General features: G+C 47.8%; 2 protein-coding genes across 2 annotated transcripts; both read left to right on the top strand.

The window, feature by feature from the left end:
• On the top strand, window positions 1–5,991 carry LOC128154243 (zinc finger CCCH domain-containing protein 11A-like). Its single transcript, XM_052814507.1, has 9 exons — window positions 1–54; window positions 249–368; window positions 995–1,118; window positions 1,567–1,785; window positions 2,085–2,201; window positions 2,729–2,799; window positions 4,515–4,697; window positions 5,097–5,164; window positions 5,719–5,991. Exons 1-9 carry the CDS (start codon window positions 1–3, stop codon window positions 5,981–5,983), a joined length of 1,221 nt encoding a protein of 406 aa, XP_052670467.1. The 3' UTR covers window positions 5,984–5,991.
• Window positions 5,992–14,624: 8,633 nt separating this feature from the next.
• On the top strand, window positions 14,625–21,003 carry LOC128154242 (zinc finger CCCH domain-containing protein 11A-like; the record flags this gene model as incomplete). The annotated part of the gene is made up of 13 exons (XM_052814506.1): window positions 14,625–14,678; window positions 14,873–14,992; window positions 15,619–15,742; window positions 16,191–16,409; window positions 16,710–16,826; window positions 17,355–17,435; window positions 17,929–18,039; window positions 18,609–18,671; window positions 18,933–19,028; window positions 19,239–19,279; window positions 19,563–19,727; window positions 20,127–20,194; window positions 20,751–21,003. Coding segments are annotated over exons 1-13 (1,512 nt in total), but the record flags the coding sequence as incomplete, so codon positions are not given.
• Between the last annotated feature and the right edge of the window lie 5,952 nt (window positions 21,004–26,955).

Genomic DNA, 26,955 nt, shown 5'->3' with positions numbered 1-26,955 from the left:
ATGTCTAAGCAAGGAGACGACTGCTACTTCTATTTCTATTCCACCTGTAACAAGGTATGTTTGGGCTTCTTTTGCTTTGGGGTTTCTTGTTGAGTTTTTAGGAGAGGAGGGGGCAGAGGGGGAGGGGACATCCAGATTTCTGTTAACTGAATAAGCAGTTAGATTCTGCTTCCAGTTCTGCTAGCATGGATAATTTTTTAGGCTGTACTGTTTTAATTTCCTTTTTGTCGATTTCCTTTTGGTTACAGGGAGACAGCTGTTCCTTCCGCCACTGTGAGGCTGCTCTGGGCAATGAGAGAGTGTGCAGGCTGTGGCGGGAGGGTCGCTGTTTCAGGACTAGCTGCAGGTTCAGACACATGGAAGTCGAAGTGAGTGTTTGCCTAAAGATGTGTTCTCAAACTAAATCCCTGAAAGCATTTTTCCTTGCTGTCGGTAGACTGAATGTGCTTGTATGTGATAGCTTTACTTGCTTTAAAATGATACTGGTTTCTGTTACTTGGAGGGGGGTGGGAGGAAGTTGGGGGAAGAAAAATCAATTTCTTAGGTATATCTCAGCAAGACATTTTTGTATTAGGTGCTGACGTTGTTCTGAGGTCTTGGGGTAGCACAGGGTGGGGAGGGAGAAGATGGGAAGGAGATAAGGCTCTGAAAGGTAAATTGAGAGAGATTCAAGCTAGGCAATTTAAGGCATTTTTTCCCTCTGAATAATCCCAGTATTTTGCACGTTGTCTTAGTTTAACCCACCCTGAACTGGTGTGTGAGAGCCGCCCATCTTCTCCAACGGAATGACAGGAAAGCTAGATAATATGTAGTTGTTACAGCTTACGCAAACTTTGTCGATCTGCCCTGAAATGCTTTCAGTGATAACTGCCCTTTGGAATGATGTTTCCGCAGTGCACTGCAATAGCCCTGTCTCTGGCATGACGTGTAACTATGTCTCTTAGCAAATCTCAGGCGAGTGTTACCATGAGCTTTTATTTCTTTCTGTCTTCAGAAAAAACGCAGTGAGATTCCTTGCTACTGGGAGAATCAACCAGCTGGCTGTCAAAAATCCAACTGCGCGTTCCGTCACACGAAAGGACGTTATGTCGACGGACGCTTCTTCCCGCCAAGCAAAAGTGAGTTTCTTGGGTCCTTTTTCTTTCAGCATTAAAGAATTAATTTTGAATATTACTTAGGAGTGGGTACAATGCCGTAGAAGGCATCAGGTAACTGCTCACTGATGAGTGTAGGGAGAAGTGTGCAGTCGCAGGCTCTCAGCTAAACGGACTGTAATTCTGGTATGTAATTTTTTCTTTCATGCTCAGCTTCTCTGTGCTTTGTGTGATCTTTGCACTTCAGGTTGCTTTCCCCTCATTTAATCCTTTCTGGATGGTCGGGTGGCGAGATTAGTGTGTGAAGGGAAGCGGTTGTTCCTGGTGTGTTCGTAGGGGTGGGGAATAGGAAACTCTGAATTCAGTAGCCAGGTGGGTTATGTACCTTATCTACCCTATCTAGACAGTGAGTGCAAGGTTGGGGTGAAAGTTTTACATGGCCAAATGAGAGATGATCCTCGTCTTCCTCTAGCTACGCTTCCAAGTCCCCCTGAGTCTGCAGAAGATGCTGTGAAAATGGCTCAGGCGTCACTGCAGCAAAACAAACTTTCTGTCCAGTCAAATCCCTCTCCGCCGCTGAGGGGGGTGATGAAAGTGGAAAACTCTGAAAAGGTCCCAAGTCCTACGCATCCTCCAGTTGTAATCAATGCTGCAGATGATGATGAAGATGGGTACTTTTTACTTCCTGAAGGCATTTCTACTGGAGGTGAATGTATAAATGAGAGAATGCCTGAACTGTGTAGCGTTTAAAGCTACGGACGAGAGTCTGGACTCTTAAATAGTTTTTCCCCGGTATAGCTCTTGCTTATATGAGCTTGTCAAGTCAATATAGCTGTTTAAAAAAACCCTCCTACAAACAGTTGCTTGTAGTTAAGAATACGAACAGAATGTGAACCGTGGACTGAAACGTCATTGTACGAGCTACATAAGCATGAAACATCTTGTATAATCCCTGCTCCCTAACTAAATAGGTTTATTTTGGACTTTCAGACCAGCTTTCTGAAGAAGGAGGTGAAACTAAAACAGCTGTCCAGCAACCGGCAACAGAAGCCCCTAGTGGATCGCGGATAATTTCCACTAGGAAATGCAGCACTAATACAAAGCAAGGTATTCTAGCAGCTGTAGTAGGATGGATTGGAAGGAGAACTTGACGATTAACTCCAAAGCACTATGTTCTAAAAGTACGGTAGAACATAGGGTAGCTGGATGGAGTCAGTTATTTCCATGGGCTCATTCCTGTCTAATAATGTCGTATGTCCCTTGGGTCAGACAGGTCAACTCCTCCTTGTTGACTTTTGTAAAACAAAAGAGAGCCACAGCGTGGAGTTTAAATGCCTGCAAGTGTGTCCTTTCAAACACTATGGGAAGCCATGTCTAATGACGGAGGAATCTAATATCATGTAGATGGATTAAAACGCTTAAAAGTGCAGGTTTTACTCTGTAGGATGGGAGGAGGGGTGCCAATTGCTTACCAAAATGCCCATCCGTTCTATGGCTTTTTTTACTTGTGGGGAGTGTTGAGAGGGTTTATTTGGAAGACTTTGGAGGGTTCTGAGCTGTAAGAAGCTTGAGGATGTGTGCTCTTCAACATGTGCCTTTAGGCCTCAGCGTCATTAATGATTTTCTGTTTTCAGAGGACAATTTAAATTTTGGAATAAAAACACTTGAAGAAATCAAATTGGAGAAACTAAAGGAAAAAACAAAAAAGCAAGGTGGTGAGTTAATATCCCCTACTTATAGTGAATACTGTTGTTTCCATTTCATGGCTCCTCAACCACAAGGTTAAGTAATAATTAAGATAATTCAGACACGTTAGCCTGCTGGTGCTGCCTTTTCTAATTAAAACCCTGCTTTTATGCTTAAAGGCCCTGGTTTGATTGCAAATATTTGGCATTTGTAGGTGCTGAGTTTGTTGTATTGCAATAAAAGATCCAGAAGTGTTTTTTATCAGCCTGACATGAAGCCGTAGCTCTTCACGTATTACAGCATCTTACAGACTCTCCGATGTGCTTAACTGGACTTTCATGTTCCTGAAGTTGAGTGAGATTTGTGAATGAGCTAATGTGTGGACAGCATGTGGCAGAAGTAGTGGTTGGGTTAAGTGCAGCAGCAGCAGAGAGAGAGGCTACTGTCAATACAAGTGTCGGTATGCAAATAAGGGGATAACTGGAAAACCCGGGGAGTAATGAAAGGGAAGACCTATAGAAGATGGTATTATACAAGTAGCCAATTTCTGAAGCATTGACGAGGCTGACGGTGGCACTTGCGGAGAGTAGCGTGATACGAGTCTGTGTATAAGTGGTGGTGTTCAGATCTGCACAAATTCCTTGGAAAGGCAAAAAACGTGTGGCACTACTACTACTCGTAGTCACTCGTTTCTGTGGTTTGGCTACCAGAAGAGTGTCTTTTGCTGGGACGTGGGCTAGAAGGACAATGCTTTTACTGGCTACTGGTTTGTGTGCACTGAAGAGATTATTCTTTGTTTTAGGGGAGGAGCCTGTGATTCAACTGAACCTTGGCGAGAGGATGGGAAAACGGAAAGCCTCCACAGGTAAGAGCTTTTTGTGAGCCGTTGTTCGGGTGCCCTCATCTAAACGTGAACTATATTTAAGGGTATTTTTGCTGCGTGCAGGAGGAAAATACATTTTGGCAGAGATGTATGTTGACGGCAGAAGTGGCAAATTTGGTTAGCAGCTGAAAGACAAATATAAGCAAAGATCCCTGGAAGCATTGAAGTTTGTGGCTGACTGTTCTAAAATCCTCCTCCAGAGAAACGTTCTTAAAGTATTGCTTGTTTTCTCTCTTTCTGAAGCTGGTAAAAGTGTCCTTCCGCTAAAGCGCAACCTTGCTGACAGGCTGGGGAAGAAGACAGAGGTTCTGGATAGTGCTGACAAAGCAGCAAAGAGAGGTACGGCTACTAAGCAGACATCTGGGTTTGATGCACAGATTTTCTGTTTAGGTTTGCTGTTTGTCCTTTCTTCTAACGGTTCTTTTTGCGTGTTGGTTGAGGGCTCGAGGTAGCTCTGAATCCCAGTGAAGTGATGGGTCTCATTTCGAAATGCGAACACCAAATGGAGATTTATGCAGTCTGCCTAACTTTTTCTGTTCTCTCTTGTAGTTCAAGTCCCCAGGTCTCTGAAGGAGAGGCTAGGACTGTCCTCTGAGCAGACCAGTACAGAGACAGATAAGAACTGGCTATTAAGTATGCCTTCACCTTTTTCCTTTCCATGAGCTTTCATACAGCCCTAAAAGTTAATTTAAAAACACCTGCCTGATTCCTCTTGCTCGAGTGCTGAAGCTGTCCTCTTTAGCTGCTGGCTAAATACACTTACCTAGAAGGATTGTGGGACTGTTAAGAGAACCTGTTTGTTGTTTTTTTTTTTCCCCTGAGGCAGAGCAAGACGGTATCAGTTCTCTCTTCCTTTTACTCTAGCCAAACGGAAGGTGTGCCTGAAGCCTTTGGATGGGAAAGCCACCTTCCCCACAAAGCAGCCACTGAAACGTAAGGCAGCCGAGAGTCATCCCTCTGCCGTGGCGGCTGTGAAGCCATTGAGTGCCACTGGTGGCGACGGGAAGGAGCCTTCAGCTAAAAAAGCAGCTGTGGTAAGGACAGCGACTGAGGCAGTAGTGGGTCCCTAGTAAAATTGATGCCCAAGTTGTACGCTCCTCTTGGAGAACAGGTGGAAGACTGAAATGTTCTCCGGGTCTCTGTTCCCTTTTAAATCCAGAAGTGGTCGACAGGACGCTTGTAGTACCTTTCTGCTTTTTACGAGGTGAATGGCAGTGTTTACATAACGCTCTGCTACGTCCATTAATGCTGTGTTCTTTAGGAAGACCCAAGGTCGTTAGTAAACTTTAAGGGAATACTAACTTTTCTTCAGGTGTGCCCTGGTTCTGTATTTTGGTTAGGGCTCAGCAATGCCAGAGGAGAAGCAGTGGAGGAAGAATCTGCAAAGCAGTCTTTGACCTGTGTATCATAAAAACCACCTTGCTTCTTCCTAGGCCATTGTTCCGGCTTTGCCAGAGGACAGCCTCCTCTCCATACGTGGGAGAGAAAAACCCCAAGCCAGGTAACAACCACAACTTGTTCTTTTTCTTGATCAGTGTGCCTTTCACGTGAAACTGAGTTGTGTTTTTTTCACACGTGGAAACATTAGGGTTTTGAGATAATTCATGCCAAAATCCAGCAGAGGAAAAATTTGTCTGAAAGAATAAGCTTCTAGCAGCTGGCTGGACTGCTTATTCAGATTCTTGTCTGAAAATGCTGCAAGTTGGTACAGCTTTTCAGTGGCTTCTTGGGTTTTCTGAACGCCTGCAGAGGTTGACTTGGTAACATTTTGCAGTCAAATTAGTAAAGGTGGCCAAGTACCTCTGGCTACAAAAATGGAACCTTCTTTGCCAGACCCCAGATGCTGTGTCTTCGCGGATAAATCCCCAAACTGCAAAATGTACCTGCTGATACATTGGGCTCTAAAAGCAGCCCCAGGTTAATTGAATAACAATCCCTGTGTAAGGCTGAGGTGTAGGAGGGATTAACTACCGTTTTAAGAGCTGGTTTGCAGAAAACATGTCTCTGCTTAAGGAATGTCATACACTGATTTGCTCTCTTTCTTGTTCTTCCAAGTCCTGAACTGCACCTTGGAAGCCAGGCAGACTCTGTGGCACAGTCAGAGGTCACAAGCTCGACCTCAGCTTCCTCACAAGTAGCGGTAAAGACACACCAGCTGAGCTCCACAGGGGCCTGGGAAGCCCCCTTCTCTGTAGAAGACGACTTTGAGAAGTTTCTTTGGGAAATCTCAGGAGGCAAACTGGAAGACATAATTGACCCGGACCCAGAGAAGGATGAGGATGAGCTCCTCATGGAACTTGCTGAAATGCTGGACATCTGAACCGCATAGTCTTAAGGCTGAAAATAAAGAAAGAAAGAAATAAATTGCAACTGATTATTTTGTTGGATACCCAGAGGTGATTCTTTTTCGAGCTGAGGCTTTGCAATGAGTCTTAAAGCACAGGTGAACTGGTAGAAATTGGCAGTATCTGCACTCAGTTGTCCTGAACTTCCCTGCAGGTCAGAGGTGCGGTCTGAATTTGTGACCCTGCAGAAGACAGCTGAGACTGGGGTCTATTGTGTACCCTGCCACCAGGGATCGTTTTCCCTAGCAGCTACCTTTTGAATGATTTTCTTAAATTTTTGAAGAACTTGAGTCTCTTCTCTTCCTACGAGGATTTGTGAAGCTGCGGGGGCCCTCAGGCATTAGCTGCTGGCAGAGGAAAAATCGGTTGTCGGAGTTGATTGTCAATGCTTTCTCTCTGGGAGAAAACACTTGCGTGCTTTGATAATCCACTGTGCTGTCTTAGTTCCTAGAGGAAAGGTCTGAAACCACAACTGAGCAAACTGCTGTTCCGGCTCCAGAAGGGTCACCCAGCCCCAAGCTGCCGACGCTTTATCCTGCTGCAGGACTTTCTCCCACTGAGACTTCTGCGCAGACTTCGGGAGAGAGGAAGAGCGTGCAAGAGCCCGGCGAGGAAGGCTTCCCCCTCGCTGCTTCCCTCCTCCTGCTCCGTCGTCAGCCTTCGCTGTCCCCGGCCTAGGCTCTGCCCGTGGAGACGGGGTTTGGTGTACGCCATGGTTTCTGTAAATATTTTATTCTTCCCTCTTATATTCGTATTCTCCCGAAGGTCCTGTATTAAATGTAGCCTGGCCTCCTCTGCCTTCAGCCGTAGCCTAGCCGTTCCCTATGACAGCAGTTAACTCGGTTGCCCTTCTCTGGACACGCTCCAGCACCTCAATGTCTTTCCTGTGGTTAGGGGCCCAAAACTGAACGCAGGACTCGAGCTGCGGCCTCACCAGTGCCAAGTACAGGGGAACAATCACGTCCCTGCTCCTGCTGGCCACACTATTTCTGATACAGGCCAGGATGCCGTTGGCCTTCTTGGCCACCTGGGCACACTGCCGGCTCATATCCAGACGGCTGTCAACCAGCACCCCCAGGTCCTTCTCTGCCGGGCAGCTTTCCAGCTGCTCTTCCCCAAGCCTGTAGCGCCGCACGGGGTCACCGTGACCGAAGCGCAGGACCCGGCCCTCGGCCTCGTTGAACTTCATACGATTGGCCTCGGCCCATCGATCCAGCCTGTCCAGATCTCTCTGTAGAGCCTCCCTACCCTCAAGCAGATCGACCCTGCCTCCCAACTTGGTGTCATCTGCAAACTTGCTGAGGGTGCGCTCAATCCCCTCATCCAAATCATCGATGAAGATATTAAACAGAACTGGCCCCAACACCGAGCCCTGGGGAACACCACTTGTGACCCGCCGCCAACTGGATTTCACCCCATTCACCACGACCCGCTGGGCTCGTCCGTCCGGCCAGTTTCTCAGCCAGCGAAGAGCACGCTTGTCCAAGCCACGAGACGCCAGCTTCTCAAGGAGTATGCCATGAGAGACAGTGTGAAAGGCCTTGCTGAAGTCAAGGAAGATAACATCCACAGCCTTTCCCTCATCCACTAGGCGGGTCACCTGGTCATAGAAGGAGATCAGGTTGGTCAAGCAGGACCTGCCTTTTGTAAAGCCATGCTGACCGGGCCCGATCCCCTGCTTGTCCCGGACTTGCCACGTGAGCGCTCTCAAGACAAACCGTTCCATAATCTTCCCTGGTACCGAGGTCAGGCTGACAGGCCCGTAGTTCCCCGGATCCTGCCTCCGACCCTTCTTGTGAATGGGTGTCACATTGGCAAACCTCCAGTCCCCTGGGACCTCCCCTGTTGACCAGGATCGCCGACAGATGATGGAGAGAGGCTCGGCAAGGACCTCCGCCAGTTCCCTCAGTGTCTTGGATGCATCCCATCTGGTCCCATAGACTTGTGAGTGTCCAGATGGCGTAGTAGGTCCCTAACTGTTGCCGAAATCCGGAATAAAACTCCTTAACAGCAATGAGAAGTTAAGAAGCAGGCACTCCTTTATTGCAGCGCTGGGCACACGGGGGATCGCTCCGCCTATCCTGTGCACCTGTCTTGTCTTAACGATACAGTTAAATACACACCTGTTACACATATTCATTAAGTTTCTGGGAAATGTTATACATAATCATCAACTTTCCAGTAAATCATTAGCATATGTATATGTCTCTTCACGCAGGCGCAGCAATGGTCTCTGGTGGTCTTCAGAAGCCCTCTGCTGGTCTTTCATAGTCTTCCTCACTTGTCCGCTTCTTGACCTCTTTTAGCTGATTCTGCGCGGTATGATTCTCATCACTATCTATATTAGTTTGCATAAAAATGTATACTATGTTCTCTTTTGAAATCTAACTTTTTCAATGATTGGTCTTTCAGTTATCAAGATGGGAAAGGTAGGGAGTTTCCAAGAACCAAATCTTCTTGGCTTCTTAAAAGAAAATATAAGCCAACGATAGTCAGCTAAAAGTACAGTACTACACATTCTTTAAGTTCTTTATCTACTGTAGTCACACACTATAACTTTATATTCCTAAGATTTTAGCTGTAATCAGATTTGATTTCTTTTAAAATGTAACATAACTATTTCCTCCTGGATGAAGGGGGGTATGTTCTGCTCTTCATCCTTGCCTTCCAGCTCAGGGGGATGTTCGTGTATATGCGTTATACTCGTATTCTCCCGAAGGTCCTGTATTAAACGTAGCCTGGGCTCCTCCGCCTTCACCGGTAGCTGAGCCGTTGCCCATGACAGCAGTTAACAGCGTTTTTACCGAACCCTGGCGCAGGAAAGGTGCGGGTGCGTGGTCTGTCTGTGGGGAGGGGGGGGGCACAGAGGGTCCCGGGGGGGCACAGACGGTCCCGGGGGGGCTCCCCGCTGCTCGCCACGCCGACGCGGAGCAGTAGAGACGCCGGTCCTCCCAGCCGCCTCGAGCGGCCTGGTCCGCCAGCATCCCAGGGCTCCTTGCGCGCTCCCGCCCTGCTTCGCGGCTTCCGGTGGCGGTGGCGGCGGCGGCGGCGGGAGCGTGTGCCGGGCGGGAGCAGCAGCAGCAGCGGCAGCAGCAGCAGCCATAGCCATAGCCATGGCGTACCGCGGGCAGGGCCAGAAGGTGCAGAAGGTGATGGTGCAGCCCATCGTATCCTTCGTGTGGCGGGGGGGGGGGCGGTCTGGCGGGGGCGGGGGGCTGGGCTAGGCGGGCAGGAGCTGCTGTGTGGGCCCGGGAGGCGCCGAAGGGCCGTGTCGCCGAGGACTCGTTGCCGTGTCGCCGAGGACTCGTTGCCGTGTCGCCGAGGACTCGTTGCCGTGTCGCCGAGGACTCGTTGCCGTGTCGCCGAGGACTCGTTGCCGTGCTGCGTCCTTAACGCTCCGCTCCAGATCCTCATCTTCCGCTACCTGCAGAACGTGAGTACCGCCGGGCTGCCGCGGCTTCGGCCCCGTGTGAGAGGAACGTCCCGGTGCTTCTTGCGCAGGGCCCTTAGAGCCGTGTGGGGAGCGGGGCGGCACGCCGGATGGGTCTTTCCGAGTTCAGGATGGGGTTTTTGGAGCCGGTTCCTGTTGAACTGAAGAACTTGCCGTCGTTGCGATCCGTGAGAAGACCAGCTAGTTCCGAGTTGGGCGTTTTTCCTCCTCACCTTAAGGGGTTACCTTTGTAAGAGGCGTTTGCTCTTGCAGTCGGGTGTGCAGGGATGTTTTCCGTGACAGTCTTTAAAGCCTGTGCTGTTGCGTGTCCGCCAGTGAAGGCAGAGAGTATTTCCAAAATAGTCTACCACCTTAAAAATGACCGAGGATGTAACCGAAACCACGCGTGAGAGTTACTGCCTCGAGTGTTACGAAGCTATCGGCAGCAAGGAGTTGTTAATGCACAGGAGAGAACAAAATTGTGTGGAGTGTTTATGTTCCTGTTGTGCTCTCCCCCTCCATCATTTTGCAGAGGTCCAGGATCCAGGTGTGGCTTTCTGAGCAAGTGAACATGGGGCTAGAAGGCTGCATCATTGTGAGTATCAGGATGTCTTTGGCTTGGGGTTTTTGTTGGTTGTTCTTCAAATTGATAAAACTGTTTCTTCCTGTCAGGAAAAACTAGCATGGGGGGTGGCAAGACCTCGTGCCTCTCCAATTAATAGTCTTAATTGTCCAGCCCACGTCAGCACAGCTCACGATAGTTTGTGTCGTTGTTGCTGAAGTTTAGCGCAGGGGACGTAGCTCACCGACGGCTTTTGTTGCTGATTTTTAGGGCTTTGATGAATATATGAACTTGGTGCCGGACGACGCAGAGGAAATTCACTCCAAAGCAAAACCAAGGAAAGAGCTGGGTATGTCAGTGTGTCTGTGTAACCCGAGCGATGCCTGAATCCTGGCTGCGTGAGCCTTCCCCGTAGCAAGGCTTTAAAGCACAAAAGGTGTGAAGAGTGTTGAGTTTGGAGTACAGTGAGCAGATACTGGCTAGGTCTCGGTTCCTGCTGTTTCCTGAGCTGGTGGTTTTGTTGAACGTGAAGGAGAAAGAATCTGCCTCTGCCTGAGGCGAGTCTTTGTCTTTCAAATGTGGGGAACAACGGATGGACTGCGCTGCACGTTTTCTGCAGCCCGGGTGGCTGGAGGGGTCCAGTCGAACTCCTCCCAGCTACGTCTAAGGCAGGTGGCCCTGAACAATTCTGACACTTGCTGTGTCATCTCTGAGTTGAAGCAGGGAGCCACCTGTGTGGCGGTATTTAATATTTACCACCTGCTGGTGAGGATAAACAGCAGCCTGTGCTAAGTGACATGTTTGGGCTCTTGGTGGGGACAGAGTGCTGTTGAAACAGCGAGCTCAGGAGTCATCAGTGATTCAACTGATCACGCTGAACAGATAGGCTGAATTTGTTTCTGGGTGGCTGGGTGTTTCAGGGGGAAAGGTAGTCTAGAGAAAACTTCCTTGTTCTGTCGCTTCTCATCTAAAATGGCACCCTTCTAAATGGCTGCAAATGGTCTCTTTGTGAGACTTACTAAAATGCTTCAGTGAGGAAGCTGAATCGTCGTAGTAAATTGCTGCCAGGCCCCAGCATTGATTTCCGAAATAGAAAAAGAATGAGTGTGTCTTATTTAAGTATGCCTGTCTCGCCCAACAGTAAATGCAGCAGCTCTAGTAGTCCCCTTAGTTTGGAATTGATTCCCGATGCGCATTTGGACACGGAGGAGGAAAAGCTGGTGGACAGAGAGAGCGATAGAGGAGAGCCGCCCGCTAAAAATACGAGAAAGAAGGGGTTATGTGTTAAGGGAAAGCCACTATGTTAAAAATTGGTGCTATCTAAAAATTTGTTGAGGATTTGGGATGTGCAGGTAGTGCTACAGCTGCGTGTGTTGCAGTCATGCCTGTTGGCACTGAGCAAGATGGAGAGAGCTTCGTTACTGAATGCAGTATGTTGAAGCAAGTACTGTTGCCTGGAAGAAGAGCAAAGAGTTGCATCGTGTGGAACTTTGGATCTATGGTTTGCCTGGTGTGCCATATCCAGAATAAACAAACAAAAAAAAATGAGCTGTGGCAAGCCAGGTACTCATGTGGGGACACTGAGTCTGTAAGTGCTGTAGGGGAGGGTGAATGTGCCTGTAACGTGTCTGTGTCAGCCGTCTCCCCGGACAGGGGTTTTAACAGTGGTAGTTTGACGTATGTTCCCAGCTCTCACGTGGGCAGTGACAGTGTGGCAGAGCCAGCGGGCTGGTTTTTCAGCTGGAAGAAGAGGAGGAGGGAACTGCAACTGTGCCTGGGTAAACAAGAGCTGTCAAAGAGATTTGCCATAGACGTGGGTCGTTGCAGCTGCAGCAGTAGTGGATTCTGGAGCATCTGGAGAAGGTAGAGGGAGTTTTCTTCGTGCAAGCGATACTGTCCAAAGCCAGAAATCAATAGAAACACATCTGTTGTCTGGAACTTCTCAGTTGACCCTCAGTATACCTGGCAGGCTCCTTGCAATGTTTAAAAAGCGTGTTGGGCAGGGCAGAGCAGGGACTTGCTTTGGCACTTCCATGTTGCAGCAACGCTTGCAGACCACATGCCCTGCACGCTGGGCCAGGGCCTAAATGTGATGGTGCTGTTGGTAACCTGAAGCTGAGGAAGCACTTCTAGATTTTTCTATGGTTCCACGTGAATTTTTGCCTCGTCAAGGTGACGTATTGAGCTATTTCTTTTCAACGTATAGGCTTAGAGCCAGTTGTGGTTGAACATCTCCAGGCTTGGGTGTTCCCGGTCCATCTTTGCCTACTGAGCAGGTGCTTGGTAGGAGAAAGGACATGAGTCTTAAGCATGGGATTCAGACTGTCAACTACATACTGCTGTGAAGGAGCTCGGATAGGAGAATGCACTTAAATAACAGGTCAACAGAGCTATTATAAAATTGATTACTGAAGACACTTTTTTTTCAATGCCAGCATATTACAAGCTCATACAGGTTGTGGCACTAAGAGAGTCAGTTCCCATCTATAACGTGACTGTACAACAGTGTAAAAGGAAAATTTGTCACGGCTTTGGAGAAAGCACAACACAGAAGTATGGATTGAACTGTTGATACCCGGACCCTGAACCACCCACAGACTACTTGACAGTGCAGGCCCAAAGATATCTTTTGATACACAGACTGCGCCGGCAGAAGTCCCCTTGTGGAAAACAGGCAGCTCCCTCCCACTGGCTGTGCTAAAACTTCTGCAGTAGGAAGTGTCCTACAAGAACCAAGTTACCAAACTGATGTGTGGCTTTCCCTTAATCCCCTGCCCCCGACTTTCCAGCTTCCAACAGCACTGCCAGCATTGTGCGCACAGTGCTAGGTGCCAGCTGCCGTGTTTCGTGTATATTTTGAAATTAATGATTCCGGACTTTGAGCACAGGGGCACTGAGAGCAGGTCAGCAGGTACTTAAGTGATTTTCTTGCTCATTCTGCTAGTTCTTCAGGGACTCCAGCATCCAAACGATCTTGTACAGGATCACTTGAAGCAGGAAACGGCTGCTCAGCGAACCTCTCTCTACCTTTTAGGTTAAAGTGACTTTAAACAAGCAGAAGGTGGAGCAGCATCCCCCGGGGAGGGAGAGTGGGTCTCTTCTCAGCTGATTCCAGTGGTGCCAGATGTCTGATGGGTGCAAGGTTGTTGGCCTGCAGGTGGAGGCCAGTGGGGAGCTGCAGTTCTTAGTCAAGCGCTGCCATCGGTCACGTCCATCCAGCTTTGCAGAACGTGTGGAAAGACTTTGAGATGAAAGGTGTCGCTGTCGCTTTTGGACTGGGAGATGGGTGAAATATTTTAGGGTTGAAACTGATTTCCTCCGGAGTGGTGCGCTCGGGTCTGAACGCTTTGTCTTGGCCACTTTACTAGATTGCTGCTGTAAAGGTTGCTTTGAAGAATTCCTTCTCCTGCAGAGACAAACTTGATGTGTCAAGCTAAAGAGAGATCTGTAGTGAAGCAGTGTGTGACCTGATGAGTGCTTCAGATGAGGGTTATTCTTTGACAGTTAGAGAAACACCAGGCCAATCAGCCCTTTCAGGAACAGACTGATTTGCCTCTCATTTTAAGGAAGGATGTCCTAATTCAGGTCCCCGAAGTGGCACATCTTCAAATAGAGTTGCTCCAGCCAGCAAGGGGCAGCTGTGCCCCATGGCTGCGGTAAGTGAGGGCTGTGACTCTCGGATCACGAGGAAAGGTGACCCCGACTCAGGGGCAGAGGAAGCTGAGACAATCATCTGCTTTAAGCTTTGCTTTCTTGGCTGGCAACCTTGCGGTTGTTGCTCTGAGAGGGTCTTGAGTGCTGTAACCGCCAGTCTCGGAACATGCCCCCAGTCCATGTTTAGACAGTATTTAACAGGTAGAGTTGACTAAAACAAATGTAAAGAGTGGAAATTCTGACTCTTCTGCTTCAGCTTTGGACAACTTGGCTTCAGATTCTCATCCAGAGATGAGATGTGTTAGCAAGAGCTTGTTCTGTGCTTCAGACGACCCGATGGGTGGTTTGCATACGCATCATAACGCAGCATTGTCTATGTAACTTGTGACACCTAGGGCGCTGTCAGCCTAGTGGAGTGCGGTAACAAGCAGGTAGATCATCATCAGCTGTTTGCAGCTGGGGTAAGGCTGACGGATTGACAGGGGGGATGAGAACACGTAGTTCCTGGTGCTCTGCCTTCCTTGTGATCTGACTGTCGTAATAAACAGGGGGGGCGTTAAGCATCTTTAATACTTTTGTAAGCGATTAAAGGCACAAAGTAGAGCAGCAAGAGAGACTGCCCAAGTGGAATACTTTGTGCTTTATAACCCACAAGTACCCACAGGTAGGTGCAATAATACTCCCCTCGTGCGTTTGTTGGGGTGCAAAACAAAGTTTTGTTCCCTTCTTGGTCTTTGGTACAGGATAAAGGCAGGTCAGCAAGCTGGAAGGTTAGGCCAGGGAGTAGGACTGTTTCTTTTTTTTCACCTACTGATACCTTTCTTTAGGGTTACTTTGAAAAAGAAGATTTGACTGATCAAGCATTGACTTTCAGTCCAAGAAAGAGCGAAGCCAGCTCTTGCCAGGACTGGAGGAAGTCCCTGTTGAGAGCGAACCCTTAGGACCTGAGCTCGTTCTCAGAGTGTCGATTATGTCTAAGCAAGGAGACGACTGCTACTTCTATTTCTATTCCACCTGTAACAAGGTATGTTTGGGCTTCTTTTGCTTTGGGGTTTCTTGTTGAGTTTTTAGGAGAGGAGGGGGCAGAGGGGGAGGGGACATCCAGATTTCTGTTAACTGAATAAGCAGTTAGATTCTGCTTCCAGTTCTGCTAGCATGGATAATTTTTTAGGCTGTACTGTTTTAATTTCCTTTTTGTTGATTTCCTTTTGGTTACAGGGAGACAGCTGTTCCTTCCGCCACTGTGAGGCTGCTCTGGGCAATGAGAGAGTGTGCAGGCTGTGGCGGGAGGGTCGCTGTTTCAGGACTAGCTGCAGGTTCAGACACATGGAAGTCGAAGTGAGTGTTTGCCTAAAGATGTGTTCTCAAACGAAATCCCTGAAAGCATTTTTCCTTGCTGTCGGTAGACTGAATGTGCTTGTACGTGATAGCTTTACTTGCTTTAAAATGATACTGGTTTGTGTTACTTGGAGGGGGGTGGGAGGAATTTGGGGGAAGAAAAATCAATTTCTTAGGTATATCTCAGCAAGACATTTTTGTATTAGGTGCTGACGTTGTTCTGAGGTCTTGGGGTAGCACAGGGTGGGGAGGGAGAAGATGGGAAGGAGATAAGGCTCTGAAAGGTAAATTGAGAGAGATTCAAGCTAGGCAATTTAAGGCATTTTTTCCCTCTGAATAATCCCAGTATTTTGCACGTTGTCTTAGTTTAACCCACCCTGAACTGGTGTGTGAGAGCCGCCCATCTTCTCCAACGGAATGACAGGAAAGCTAGATAATATGTAGTTGTTACAGCTTACGCAAACTTTGTCGATCTGCCCTGAAATGCTTTCAGTGATAACTGCCCTTTGGAATGATGTTTCCGCAGTGCACTGCAATAGCCCTGTCTCTGGCATGACGTGTAACTATGTCTCTTAGCAAATCTCAGGCGAGTGTTACCATGAGCTTTTATTTCTTTCTGTCTTCAGAAAAAACGCAGTGAGATTCCTTGCTACTGGGAGAATCAACCAGCTGGCTGTCAAAAATCCAACTGCGCGTTCCGTCACACGAAAGGACGTTATGTCGACGGACGCTTCTTCCCGCCAAGCAAAAGTGAGTTTCTTGGGTCCTTTTTCTTTCAGCATTAAAGAATTAATTTTGAATATTACTTAGGAGTGGGTACAATGCCGTAGAAGGCATCAGGTAACTGCTCACTGATGAGTGTAGGGAGAAGTGTGCAGTCGCAGGCTCTCAGCTAAACGGACTGTAATTCTGGTATGTAATTTTTTCTTTCATGCTCAGCTTCTCTGTGCTTTGTGTGATCTTTGCACTTCAGGTTGCTTTCCCTTCATTTAATCCTTTCTGGATGGTCGGGTGGCGAGATTAGTGTGTGAAGGGAAGCCGTTGTTCCTAGTGTGTTCGTAGGGGTGGGGAATAGGAAACTCTGAATTCAGTAGCCAGGTGGGTTATGTACCTTATCTACCCTATCTAGACAGTGAGTGCAAGGTTGAGGTGAAAGTTTTACATGGCCAAATGAGAGATGATCCTCGTCTTCCTCTAGCTACGCTTCCAAGTCCCCCTGAGTCTGCAGAAGATGCTGTGAAAATGGCTCAGGCGTCACTGCAGCAAAACAAACTTTCTGTCCAGTCAAATCCCTCTCCGCCGCTGAGGGGGGTGATGAAAGCGGAAAACTCTGAAAAGGTCCCAAGTCCTACGCATCCTCCAGTTGTAATCAATGCTGCAGATGATGATGAAGATGGGTACTTTTTACTTCCTGAAGGCATTTCTACTGGAGGTGAATGTATAAATGACAGAATGCCTGAACTGTGTAGCGTTTAAAGCTACAGACGAGAGTCTGGACTCTTAAATAGTTTTTCCCCGGTATAGCTCTTGCTTATATGAGCTTGTCAAGTCAATATAGCTGTTTAAAAAAAACCCTCCTACAAACAGTTGCTTGTAGTTAAGAATACGAACAGAATGTGAACCGTGGACTGAAACGTCATTGTACGAGCTACATAAGCGTGAAACATCTTGTATAATCCCTGCTCCCTAACTGAATAGGTTTATTTTGGACTTTCAGACCAGCTTTCTGAAGAAGGAGGTGAAACTAAAACAGCTGTCCAGCAACCGGCAACAGAAGCCCCTAGTGGATCGCGGATAATTTCCACTAGGAAATGCAGCGCTAATACAAAGCAAGGTATTCTAGCAGCTGTAGTAGGATGGATTGGAAGGAGAACTTGACGATTAACTCCAAAGCACTATGTTCTAAAAGTACGGTAGAACATAGGGTAGCTGGATGGAGTTAGTTATTTCCATGGGCTCGTTCCTGTCTAATAATGTCGTATGTCCCTTGGGTCAGACAGGTCAACTCCTCCTTGTTGACTTTTGTAAAACAAAATAGAGCCACAGCGTGGAGTTTAAAAGCCTGCAAGTGTGTCCTTTCAAACACTGTGGGAAGCCATGTCTAATGACGGAGGAATCTAATATCATGTAGATGGATTAAAACGCTTAAAAGTGCAGGTTTTACTCTGTAGGATGGGAGGAGGGGTGCCAATTGCTTACCAAAATGCCCATCCGTTCTATGGCTTTTTTTACTTGTGGGGAGTGTTGAGAGGGTTTATTTGGAAGACTTTGGAAGGGTTCTGAGCTGTAAGAAGCTTGAGGAAGCGTGCTCTTCAACATGTGCCTTTAGGCCTCAGCTTCATTAATGATTTTCTGTTTTCAGAGGACAATTTAAATTTTGGAATAAAAACAGTTAAAGAAATCAAATTGAAGAAACTAAAGGAAAAAACAAAAAACCAAGGTGGTGAGTTAATATCCCTTACTTTCTTATCCTTCTGCCTTCTGTTCACCTTCATCCTTTTGTTTTTTTTGTTTTTGTTTTTAAGCTTCTGATACTACCTGGATAGCTGGCTATGCACTGGTGAATACAATTCTTGGCACGAGAAAGGAAATTTTGGGGGGCTGTTGGGTTCAGACTGGGAGGTGTATGCAGCTGAGAGCTGCTTGAGGGACAGACTTCCATGCTTAGTTGCAGGCCTTGAGCTACTTTGGCATGCAGTCTGTTTTCTTAAACTCAAACAGCTGATATTCTAGATTGGAATTCCAAGGGCAAATCAGAGGGAAATTGCTCATTTCTCTTATTTACATGCAGTGGTCATTGTGTGTTTGACAGTAATGGATAACTAATGTCTTTGGTCTTTGTGATAGTTCTTCTGTTTTGGTTGGTTGGTTGGTTGGTTTTTTGTTGGTTTTATTTTTTTCCCTAAACATCCTTATGTTTTGCTTGCTCTGATCAGAAGGTCCTTCAGGAGTTTCTGTTCCTCCGCTCCAATCTCGGGCTGTTCCTGTGCCAGAAAAGGAAATTGTACGGACGGTAGTGAGAACTGTGACTCTGTCTACAAAGCAAGGTAATAGCCAATGCTATTGTTTCCATTTCATGGCTCCTCAACCGAAAGGTTAAGTAATAATTAAGGTAATTCAGACACGTTAGCCTGCTGGTGCTGCCTTTTCTAATTAAAACCCTGCTTTTATGCTTAAAGGCCCTGGTTTGATTGCAAATATTTGGCATTTGTAGGTGCTGAGTTTGTCGTATTGCAATAAAAGATCCAGAAGTGGTTTGTCAATACAAGTGTCCGTATGCAAATAAGGGGATAACTGGAAAACCCGGGGAGTAATGAAAGGGAAGACCTATAGAAGATGGTATTATACAAGTAGCCAATTTCTGAAGCATTGACGAGGCTGACGGTGGCACTTGCGGAGAGTAGCGTGATACGAGTCTGTGTATAAGTGGTGGTGTTCAGATCTGCACAAATTCCTTGGAAAGGCAAAAAACGTGTGGCACTACTACTACTCGTAGTCACTCGTTTCTGTGGTTTGGCTACCAGAAGAGTGTCTTTTGCTGGGACGTGGGCTAGAAGGACAATGCTTTTACTGGCTACTGGTTTGTGTGCACTGAAGAGATTATTCTTTGTTTTAGGGGAGGAGCCTGTGATTCAACTGAACCTTGGCGAGAGGATGGGAAAACGGAAAGCCTCCACAGGTAAGAGCTTTTTGTGAGCCGTTGTTCGGGTGTCCTCATCTAAACGTGAACTATATTTAAGGGTATTTTTGCTGCGTGCAGGAGGAAAATACATTTTGGCAGAGATGTGTATTGACGGCAGAAGTGGCAAATTTGGTTAGCAGCTGAAAGACAAATATAAGCAAAGATCCCTGGAAGCATTGAAGTTTGTGGCTGACTGTTCTAAAATCCTCCTCCAGAGAAACGTTCTTAAAGTATTGCTTGTTTTCTCTCTTTGTGAAGCTGGTAAAAGTGTCCTTCCGCTAAAGCGCAACCTTGCTGACAGGCTGGGGAAGAAGACAGAGGTTCTGGATAGTGCTGACAAAGCAGCAAAGAGAGGTACGGCTACTGAGCAGACATCTGGGTTTGATGCACAGATTTTCTGTTTAGGTTTGCTGTTTGTCCTTTCTTCTAACGGTTCTTTTTGCGTGTTGGTTGAGGGCTCGAGGTAGCTCTGAATCCCAGTGAAGTGATGGGTCTCATTTCGAAATGCGAACACCAAATGGAGATTTATGCAGTCTGCCTAACTTTTCCTGTTCTCTCTTGTAGTTCAAGTCCCCAGGTCTCTGAAGGAGAGGCTAGGACTGTCCTCTGAGCAGACCAGTACAGAGACAGATAAGAACTGGCTATTAAGTATGCCTTCACCTTTTTCCTTTCCATGAGCTTTCATACAGCCCTAAAAGTTAATTTAAAAACACCTGCCTGATTCCTCTTGCTCGAGTGCTGAAGCTGTCCTCTTTAGCTGCTGGCTAAATGCACTTACCTAGAAGGATTGTGGGACTGTTAAGAGAACCTGTTTGTTGTTTGGTTTTTTTTTTCCCCTGAGGCAGAGCAAGACGGTATCAGTTCTCTCTTCCTTTTCCTCTAGCCAAACGGAAGGTGTGCCTGAAGCCTTTGGATGGGAAAGCCACCTTCCCCACAAAGCAGCCACTGAAACGTAAGGCAGCCGAGAGTCATCCCTCTGCCGTGGCGGCTGTGAAGCCATTGAGTGCCACTGGTGGCGACGGGAAGGAGCCTTCAGCTAAAAAAGCAGCTGTGGTAAGGACAGCGACTGAGGCAGTAGTGGGTCCCTAGTAAAATTGATGCCCAAGTTGTACGCTCCTCTTGGAGAACAGGTGGAAGACTGAAATGTTCTCCGGGTCTCTGTTCCCTTTTAAATCCAGAAGTGGTCGACAGGACGCTTGTAGTACCTTTCTGCTTTTTACGAGGTGAATGGCAGTGTTTACATAACGCTCTGCTACGTCCATTAATGCCGTGTTCTTTAGGAAGACCCAAGGTCGTTAGTAAACTTTAAGGGAATACTAACTTTTCTTCAGGTGTGCCCTGGTTCTGTATTTTGGTTAGGGCTCAGCAATGCCAGAGGAGAAGCAGTGGAGGAAGAATCTGCAAAGCAGTCTTTGACCTGTGTATCATAAAAACCACCTTGCTTCTTCCTAGGCCATTGTTCCGGCTTTGCCAGAGGACAGCCTCCTCTCCATACGTGGGAGAGAAAAACCCCAAGCCAGGTAACAACCACAACTTGTTCTTTTTCTTGATCAGTGTGCCTTTCACGTGAAACTGAGTTGTGGTTTTTTTCACACGTGGAAAAATTAGAGTTTTGAGATAATTCATGCCAAAATCCAGCAGAGGAAAAATTTGTCTGAAAGAATAAGCTTCTAGCAGCTGGCTGGACTGCTTATTCAGATTCTTGTCTGAAAATGCTGCAAGTTGGTACAGCTTTTCAGTGGCTTCTTGGGTTTTCTGAACGCCTGCAGAGGTTGACTTGGTAACCTTTTTGCAGTCAAATTAGTAAAGGTGGCCAAGTACCTCTGGCTACAAAAATGGAACCTTCTTTGCCAGACCCCAGATGCTGTGTCTTCGCGGATAAATCCCCAAACTGCAAAATGTACCTGCTGATACATTGGGCTCTAAAAGTAGCCCCAGGTTAATTGAATAACAATCCCTGTGTAAGGCTGAGGTGTAGGAGGGATTAACTACCGTTTTAAGAGCTGGCTTGCAGAAAACATGTCTCTGCTTAAGGAATGTCATACACTGATTTGCTCTCTTTCTTGTTCTTCCAAGTCCTGAACTGCACCTTGGAAGCCAGGCAGACTCTGTGGCACAGTCAGAGGTCACAAGCTCGACCTCAGCTTCCACACAAGTAGCGGTAAAGACACACCAGCTGAGCTCCACAGGGGCCTGGGAAGCCCCCTTCTCTGTAGAAGACGACTTTGAGAAGTTTCTTTGGGAAATCTCAGGAGGCAAACTGGAAGACATAATTGACCCAGACCCAGAGAAGGATGAGGATGAGCTCCTCATGGAACTTGCTGAAATGCTGGACATCTGAACCGCATAGTCTTAAGGCTGAAAATAAAGAAATAAATAAATAAATTGCAACTGATTATTTTGTTGGATACCCAGAGGTGATTCTTTTTCGAGCTGAGGCTTTGCAATGAGTCTTAAAGCACAGGTGAACTGGTAGAAATTGGCAGTATCTGCACTCAGTTGTCCTGAACTTCCCTGCAGGTCAGAGGTGCGGTCTGAATTTGTGACCCTGCAGAAGACAGCTGAGACTGGGGTCTATTGTGTACCCTGCCACTAGGGATCATTTTCCCTAGCAGCTACCTTTTGAATGATTTTCTTAAATTTTTGAAGAACTTGAGTCTCTTCTCTTCCTACGAGGATTTGTGAAGCTGCGGGGGCCCTCAGGCATTTGCTGCTGGCAGAGGAAAAATCAGTTGTCAGAGTTGATTGTCAATGCTTTCTCTCTGGGAGAAAACACTTGCGTGCTTTGATAATCCACTGTGCTGTCTTAGTTCCTAGAGGAAAGGTCTGAAACCAAAACTGAGCAAACTGCTGTTCCGGCTCCAGAAGGGTCACCCAGCCCCAAGCTGCCGACGCTTTATCCTGCTGCAGGACTTTCTCCCGCTGAGACTTCTGCGCAGACTTCGGGAGAGAGGAAGAGCGCGCGAGAGCCCGGCGAGGAAGGCTTCCCCCTCGCTGCTTCCCTCCTCCTGCTCCGTCGTCAGCCTTCGCTGTCCCCGGCCTAGGCTCTGCCCGTGGAGACGGGGTTTGGTGTACGCCATGGTTTCTGTAAATATTTTATTCTTCCCTCTTATATTCGTATTCTCCTGAAGGTCCTGTATTAAACGTAGCCTGGGCTCCTCCGCCTTCGCCGGTAGTTGAGCTGTTCCCCATGACAGCACTTAACAGGGTTTTTAACGAACCCTGGCGCAGGAAGGGTGTGGGTGCGTGGTCTGTCTGTGGGGCGTCCTTAACGCTCCGCTCCAGATCCTCATCTTCCGCTACCTGCAGAACGTGAGTACCGCCGGGCTGCTGCGGCTTCGGCCCCGTGTGAGAGGAACGTCCCGGTGCTTCTTGCGCAGGGCCCTTAGAGCCGTGTGGGGAGCGGGGCGGCACGCCGGAGGGGTCTTTCCGAGTTCAGGATGGGGTTTTTGGAGCCGGTTCCTGTTGAACTGAAGAACTTGCTGTCGTTGCGATCCGTGAGAAGACCAACTAGTTCCGATTTGGGCGTTTTTCCTTCTCACCTTAAGGGGTTACCTTTGTAAGAGGCGTTTGCTCTTGCAGTTGGGTGTGCAGGGATGTTTTCCGTGACAGTCTTTAAAGCCTGTGCTGTTGCGTGTTCGCCAGTGAAGGCAGAGAGTATTTCCAAAATAGTCTACCACCTTAAAAATGACCGAGGATGTAACCGAAACCACGCGTGAGAGTTACTGCCTCGAGTGTTACGAAGCTATCGGCAGCAAGGAGTTGTTAATGCACAGGAGAGAACAAAATTGTGTGGAGTGTTTATGTTCCTGTTGTGCTCTCCCCCTCCATCATTTTGCAGAGGTCCAGGATCCAGGTGTGGCTTTCTGAGCAAGTGAACATGGGGCTAGAAGGCTGCATCATTGTGAGTATCAGGATGTCTTTGGCTTGGGGTTTTTGTTGGTTGTTCTTCAAATTGATAAAACTGTTTCTTCCTGTCAGGAAAAACTAGCATGGGGGGTGGCAAGACCTCGTGCCTCTCCAATTAATAGTCTTAATTGTCCAGCCCACGTCAGCACAGCTCACGATAGTTTGTGTCGTTGTTGCTGAAGTTTAGCGCAGGGGACGTAGCTCACCGACGGCTTTTGTTGCTGATTTTTAGGGCTTTGATGAATATATGAACTTGGTGCCGGACGACGCAGAGGAAATTCACTCCAAAGCAAAACCAAGGAAAGAGCTGGGTATGTCAGTGTGTCTGTGTAACCCGAGCGATGCCTGAATCCTGGCTGCGTGAGCCTTCCCCGTAGCAAGGCTTTAAAGCACAAAAGGTGTGAAGAGTGTTGAGTTTGGAGTACAGTGAGCAGATACTGGCTAGGTCTCGGTTCCTGCTGTTTCCTGAGCTGGTGGTTTTGTTGAACGTGAAGGAGAAAGAATCTGCCTCTGCCTGAGGCGAGTCTTTGTCTTTCAAATGTGGGGAACAACGGATGGACTGCGCTGCACGTTTTCTGCAGCCCGGGTGGCTGGAGGGGTCCAGTCGAACTCCTGCTCAGGAATATGGAAGGCAACACGCAAAATGCTGAGCTGCTTGGGCACTGAAAAGAGCTAGGTCTGAGGGGATTTCTCTTGTTCCCCCCATGGTGGTGAATGTAGTAAAGTTGCACTATACAGGTGTCTCTCACTTCCTAGGGAAAAGAAATGGCGCCTTCTAGACCGTGAATTCCTCCTGATTTGTATTGGAATGCCTCTGCTGGGCAAAGCAGTGTCCCTTAATTGCCACCCATTTAAGCGTTGGCTTGTGCAAACTGCAGAAATCGTGCTTGAAATTTAATTTAATTATCAATGGCATCAGCAACACATTTGGAAGAATGTTTCTTGTCAGACTTCTACCTGAAGGAGCGCCAGTAATTTCTAGCAGGAGATGCGTAGGAATCTGTATGACACAAGAGCCTGTTTTTGAAGGTGCTAAGGGTCAAAAGTGAATAGTCCCATCAATACTGAAGAAGGGAAGAAAACCTTGCACTTAACAACTGGTCTTACTCCTGTTGTGGTTTAAGCCCAGCCGGTAACAAAGCACCACGCAGCCGCTTGCTCACTCTCCTCTCCCCCTGCCGCCCCGGGCCACGGTGGGATGAGCAGAAAACATAAGGCAGGCTCGTGGGTCGAGGTAAGGACTGGGAGAGATCACTCACCCCTTATGGTCACGGGCAAAAGACAGGCTCAGCTTGGGGAAGAAACAAAATCAATGTAGTTTACTACAAATCCAAAGAAGCCAAGGATATTAGGAAGTCAAACCAAACCTGCGAACACCTGCCCCCCACCCCTCCCTCCTTCCCGCCTCAACTCCACTCCCGGGTTTCTCTCCCTGCTCCCCCGGCGGCGGGGAATGGGGGCTGGGGTCGGTTCCTCACAGGTTGTCTCTGCCGCTCCTTCCTCCTCAGGGGGAGGAGGACTCCGCGCTCGTCCCCTGCTCCACCGCGAGGTCCCTCCCACAGGAGACTGTCCTTCAGGAAGGTCTCGTCCTTGCCGCGGGCTGCAGTTCCTCACAAACTTCCCTGGCGTGGGTCCTTTCCGCGGGCTTCAGTTCTTCCCGAACTTCCCTGGCGTGGGTCCTTTCCGCGGGCTTCAGTTCTTCCCGAACTTCCCTGGCGTGGGTCCTTTCCGCGGGCCGGTCTTCAGCCACACGCTGCTCCAGCGCGGGCTTTCCCATGGAGCCACGGCCATCTTGGGGGGCCTCTGCTCCACCGTTCGCCTCCAGGGGCTGCAGGGGCATCAACCTCCTCAGGTGCCCCTCCTGCCCCCCGACCCCGGTGTCTGCAGAGCTGTTCCTCTCACATTCCTAATCCCCCTGCTCGCTGCAGGTTCCCCTTCTGAAATAGTTTATCCCAGAGGCGCTACCACTGTCGCTGATTGCGTCGGCCTGGGCCAGAGGCGGGTCCGACTCCGAGCTGAGGGAGCTTCGAGCAGCTTCTCACAGGAGCCACCCCTGCAGCCCCTGCGCTGCTACCAAAACCCCGCCACACAAACCCATAACAACTCCCTTTGCCAAGCAGTCAAAACCCAGAAACTAACATGAGAACCCAACTTGTCCTCTCTTTATTTCAGATTTGGGAAAATTCCCTGCTGGAAAAAAGAAAATCCTGGAAAATCCGCTAGTGTTTGTGTGAGTAGAAGGTTCCAACCTTTTGTTATTAAGCTGTAAGAACTATTTCATGCCGTTTTGTCCAAAAGCGTCAGAAATACTTGCACAGAAATGCGCAGCATCTGAATGGAAGGCGTCAGAACCGCTTGAATTTGAGCTTTATCTGGTGTGGCTGCAGGTTTTGTGGCATTTAGTATCTTCAGAACAGTAAGAATCAAAGTATCTGACTTTGCATCCAAAAAACCTGCTTGTGGCTAAAGAAGATCAGTTTCAGCTCTGGAGGCACCAAAAAATCATCAGCTGTCAAATTGGACCTAAGCCATCTTTTCAAACCTTCCGTGATCTTGCTGCAATGCGTGATGATGGATATATGGATTAGAGAACAGCGTACGATGGCAAACTTGTAGCATTGGCTCTGATGTAAAAAGAAAACAAATTCTTTCCTAAAATCAAAGTAATTCCAAATTCTTGGTACCGTGCAGCCACGCCACTTGCAAAGGAAGCATTTCCCTGCCTCTCAAAGCTTGCTGTATCCTCGATCTGCTGTCTTCCTGCTGTTAATTGATTGCAACTCTGCGTGTCTGATTAGGGCTAAGAGTTGCTCTCGATAGGGATATCATACAACATATGCTGTGCACGCTCGTGTGTATAGATACGTTTATACTGTACGCGTGTACATAGGCATGCCTGTTTGTGTGCTGGCCCTAAAATCACTCGTGTTCTAAAGCATCAGCCTTGAAGGCATATTCATCAAACTGTTCTGTAGATCTTTTGTTTTTACGGGTTCCCTCAAAATGAGAGACTTTTTATGCAGTCTGCTGTGGCAAATAGCCCCACATTCTAATCTTTACTATCACTCTTGCTGACTTTATCGTCACTCGCTCTTGGTGTGTGTATAAACAGGTATGTGTATGTATGTTCAGACAGTATTTAACAGGTAGAGTTGACTAAAACAAATGTAAAGAGTGGAAATTCTGACTCTTCTGCTTCAGCTTTGGACAACTTGGCTTCAGATTCTCATCCAGAGATGAGATGTGTTAGCAAGAGCTTGTTCTGTGCTTCAGACGACCCGATGGGTGGTTTGCATACGCATCATAACGCAGCATTGTCTATGTAACTTGTGACACCTAGGGCGCTGTCAGCCTAGTGGAGTGCGGTAACAAGCAGGTAGATCATCAGCAGCTGTTTGCAGCTGGGGTAAGGCTGACAGATTGACGGGGGGATGAGAACACGTAGTTCCTGGTGCTCTGCCTTCCTTGTGATCTGACTGTCGTAATAAACAGGGGGGGCGTTAAGCATCTTTAATACTTTTGTAAGCGATTAAAGGCACAAAGTAGAGCAGCAAGAGAGACTGCCCAAGTGGAATACTTTGTGCTTTATAACCCACAAGTACCCACAGGTAGGTGCAATAATACTCCCCTCGTGCGTTTGTTGGGGTGCAAAACAAAGTTTTGTTCCCTTCTTGGTCTTTGGTACAGGATAAAGGCAGGTCAGCAAGCTGGAAGGTTAGGCCAGGGAGTAGGACTGTTTCTTCTTTTTCACCTACTGATACCTTTCTTTAGGGTTACTTTGAAAAAGAAGATTTGACTGATCAAGCCATCAGGAGACTTTCAGTCCAAGAAAGAGCGAAGCCAGCTCTTGCCAGGACTGGAGGAAGTCCCTGTTGAGAGCGAACCCTTAGGACCTGAGCTCGTTCTCAGAGTGTCGATTATGTCTAAGCAAGGAGACGACTGCTACTTCTATTTCTATTCCACCTGTAACAAGGTATGTTTGGGCTTCTTTTGCTTTGGGGTTTCTTGTGGAGTTTTTAGGAGAGGAGGGGGCAGAGGGGGAGGGGACATCCAGATTTCTGTTAACTGAATAAGCAGTTAGATTCTGCTTCCAGTTCTGCTAGCATGGATAATTTTTTAGGCTGTACTGTTTTAATTTCCTTTTTGTTGATTTCCTTTTGGTTACAGGGAGACAGCTGTTCCTTCCGCCACTGTGAGGCTGCTCTGGGCAATGAGAGAGTGTGCAGGCTGTGGCGGGAGGGTCGCTGTTTCAGGACTAGCTGCAGGTTCAGACACATGGAAGTCGAAGTGAGTGTTTGCCTAAAGATGTGTTCTCAAACGAAATCCCTGAAAGCATTTTTCCTTGCTGTCGGTAGACTGAATGTGCTTGTAC

This window comes from Harpia harpyja, chromosome 19 (genome assembly GCF_026419915.1).
Source record: "Harpia harpyja isolate bHarHar1 chromosome 19, bHarHar1 primary haplotype, whole genome shotgun sequence".
Lineage (NCBI taxonomy): Eukaryota > Metazoa > Chordata > Aves > Accipitriformes > Accipitridae > Harpia > Harpia harpyja.
This window is presented reverse-complemented; position numbering and strand designations above follow the sequence as displayed.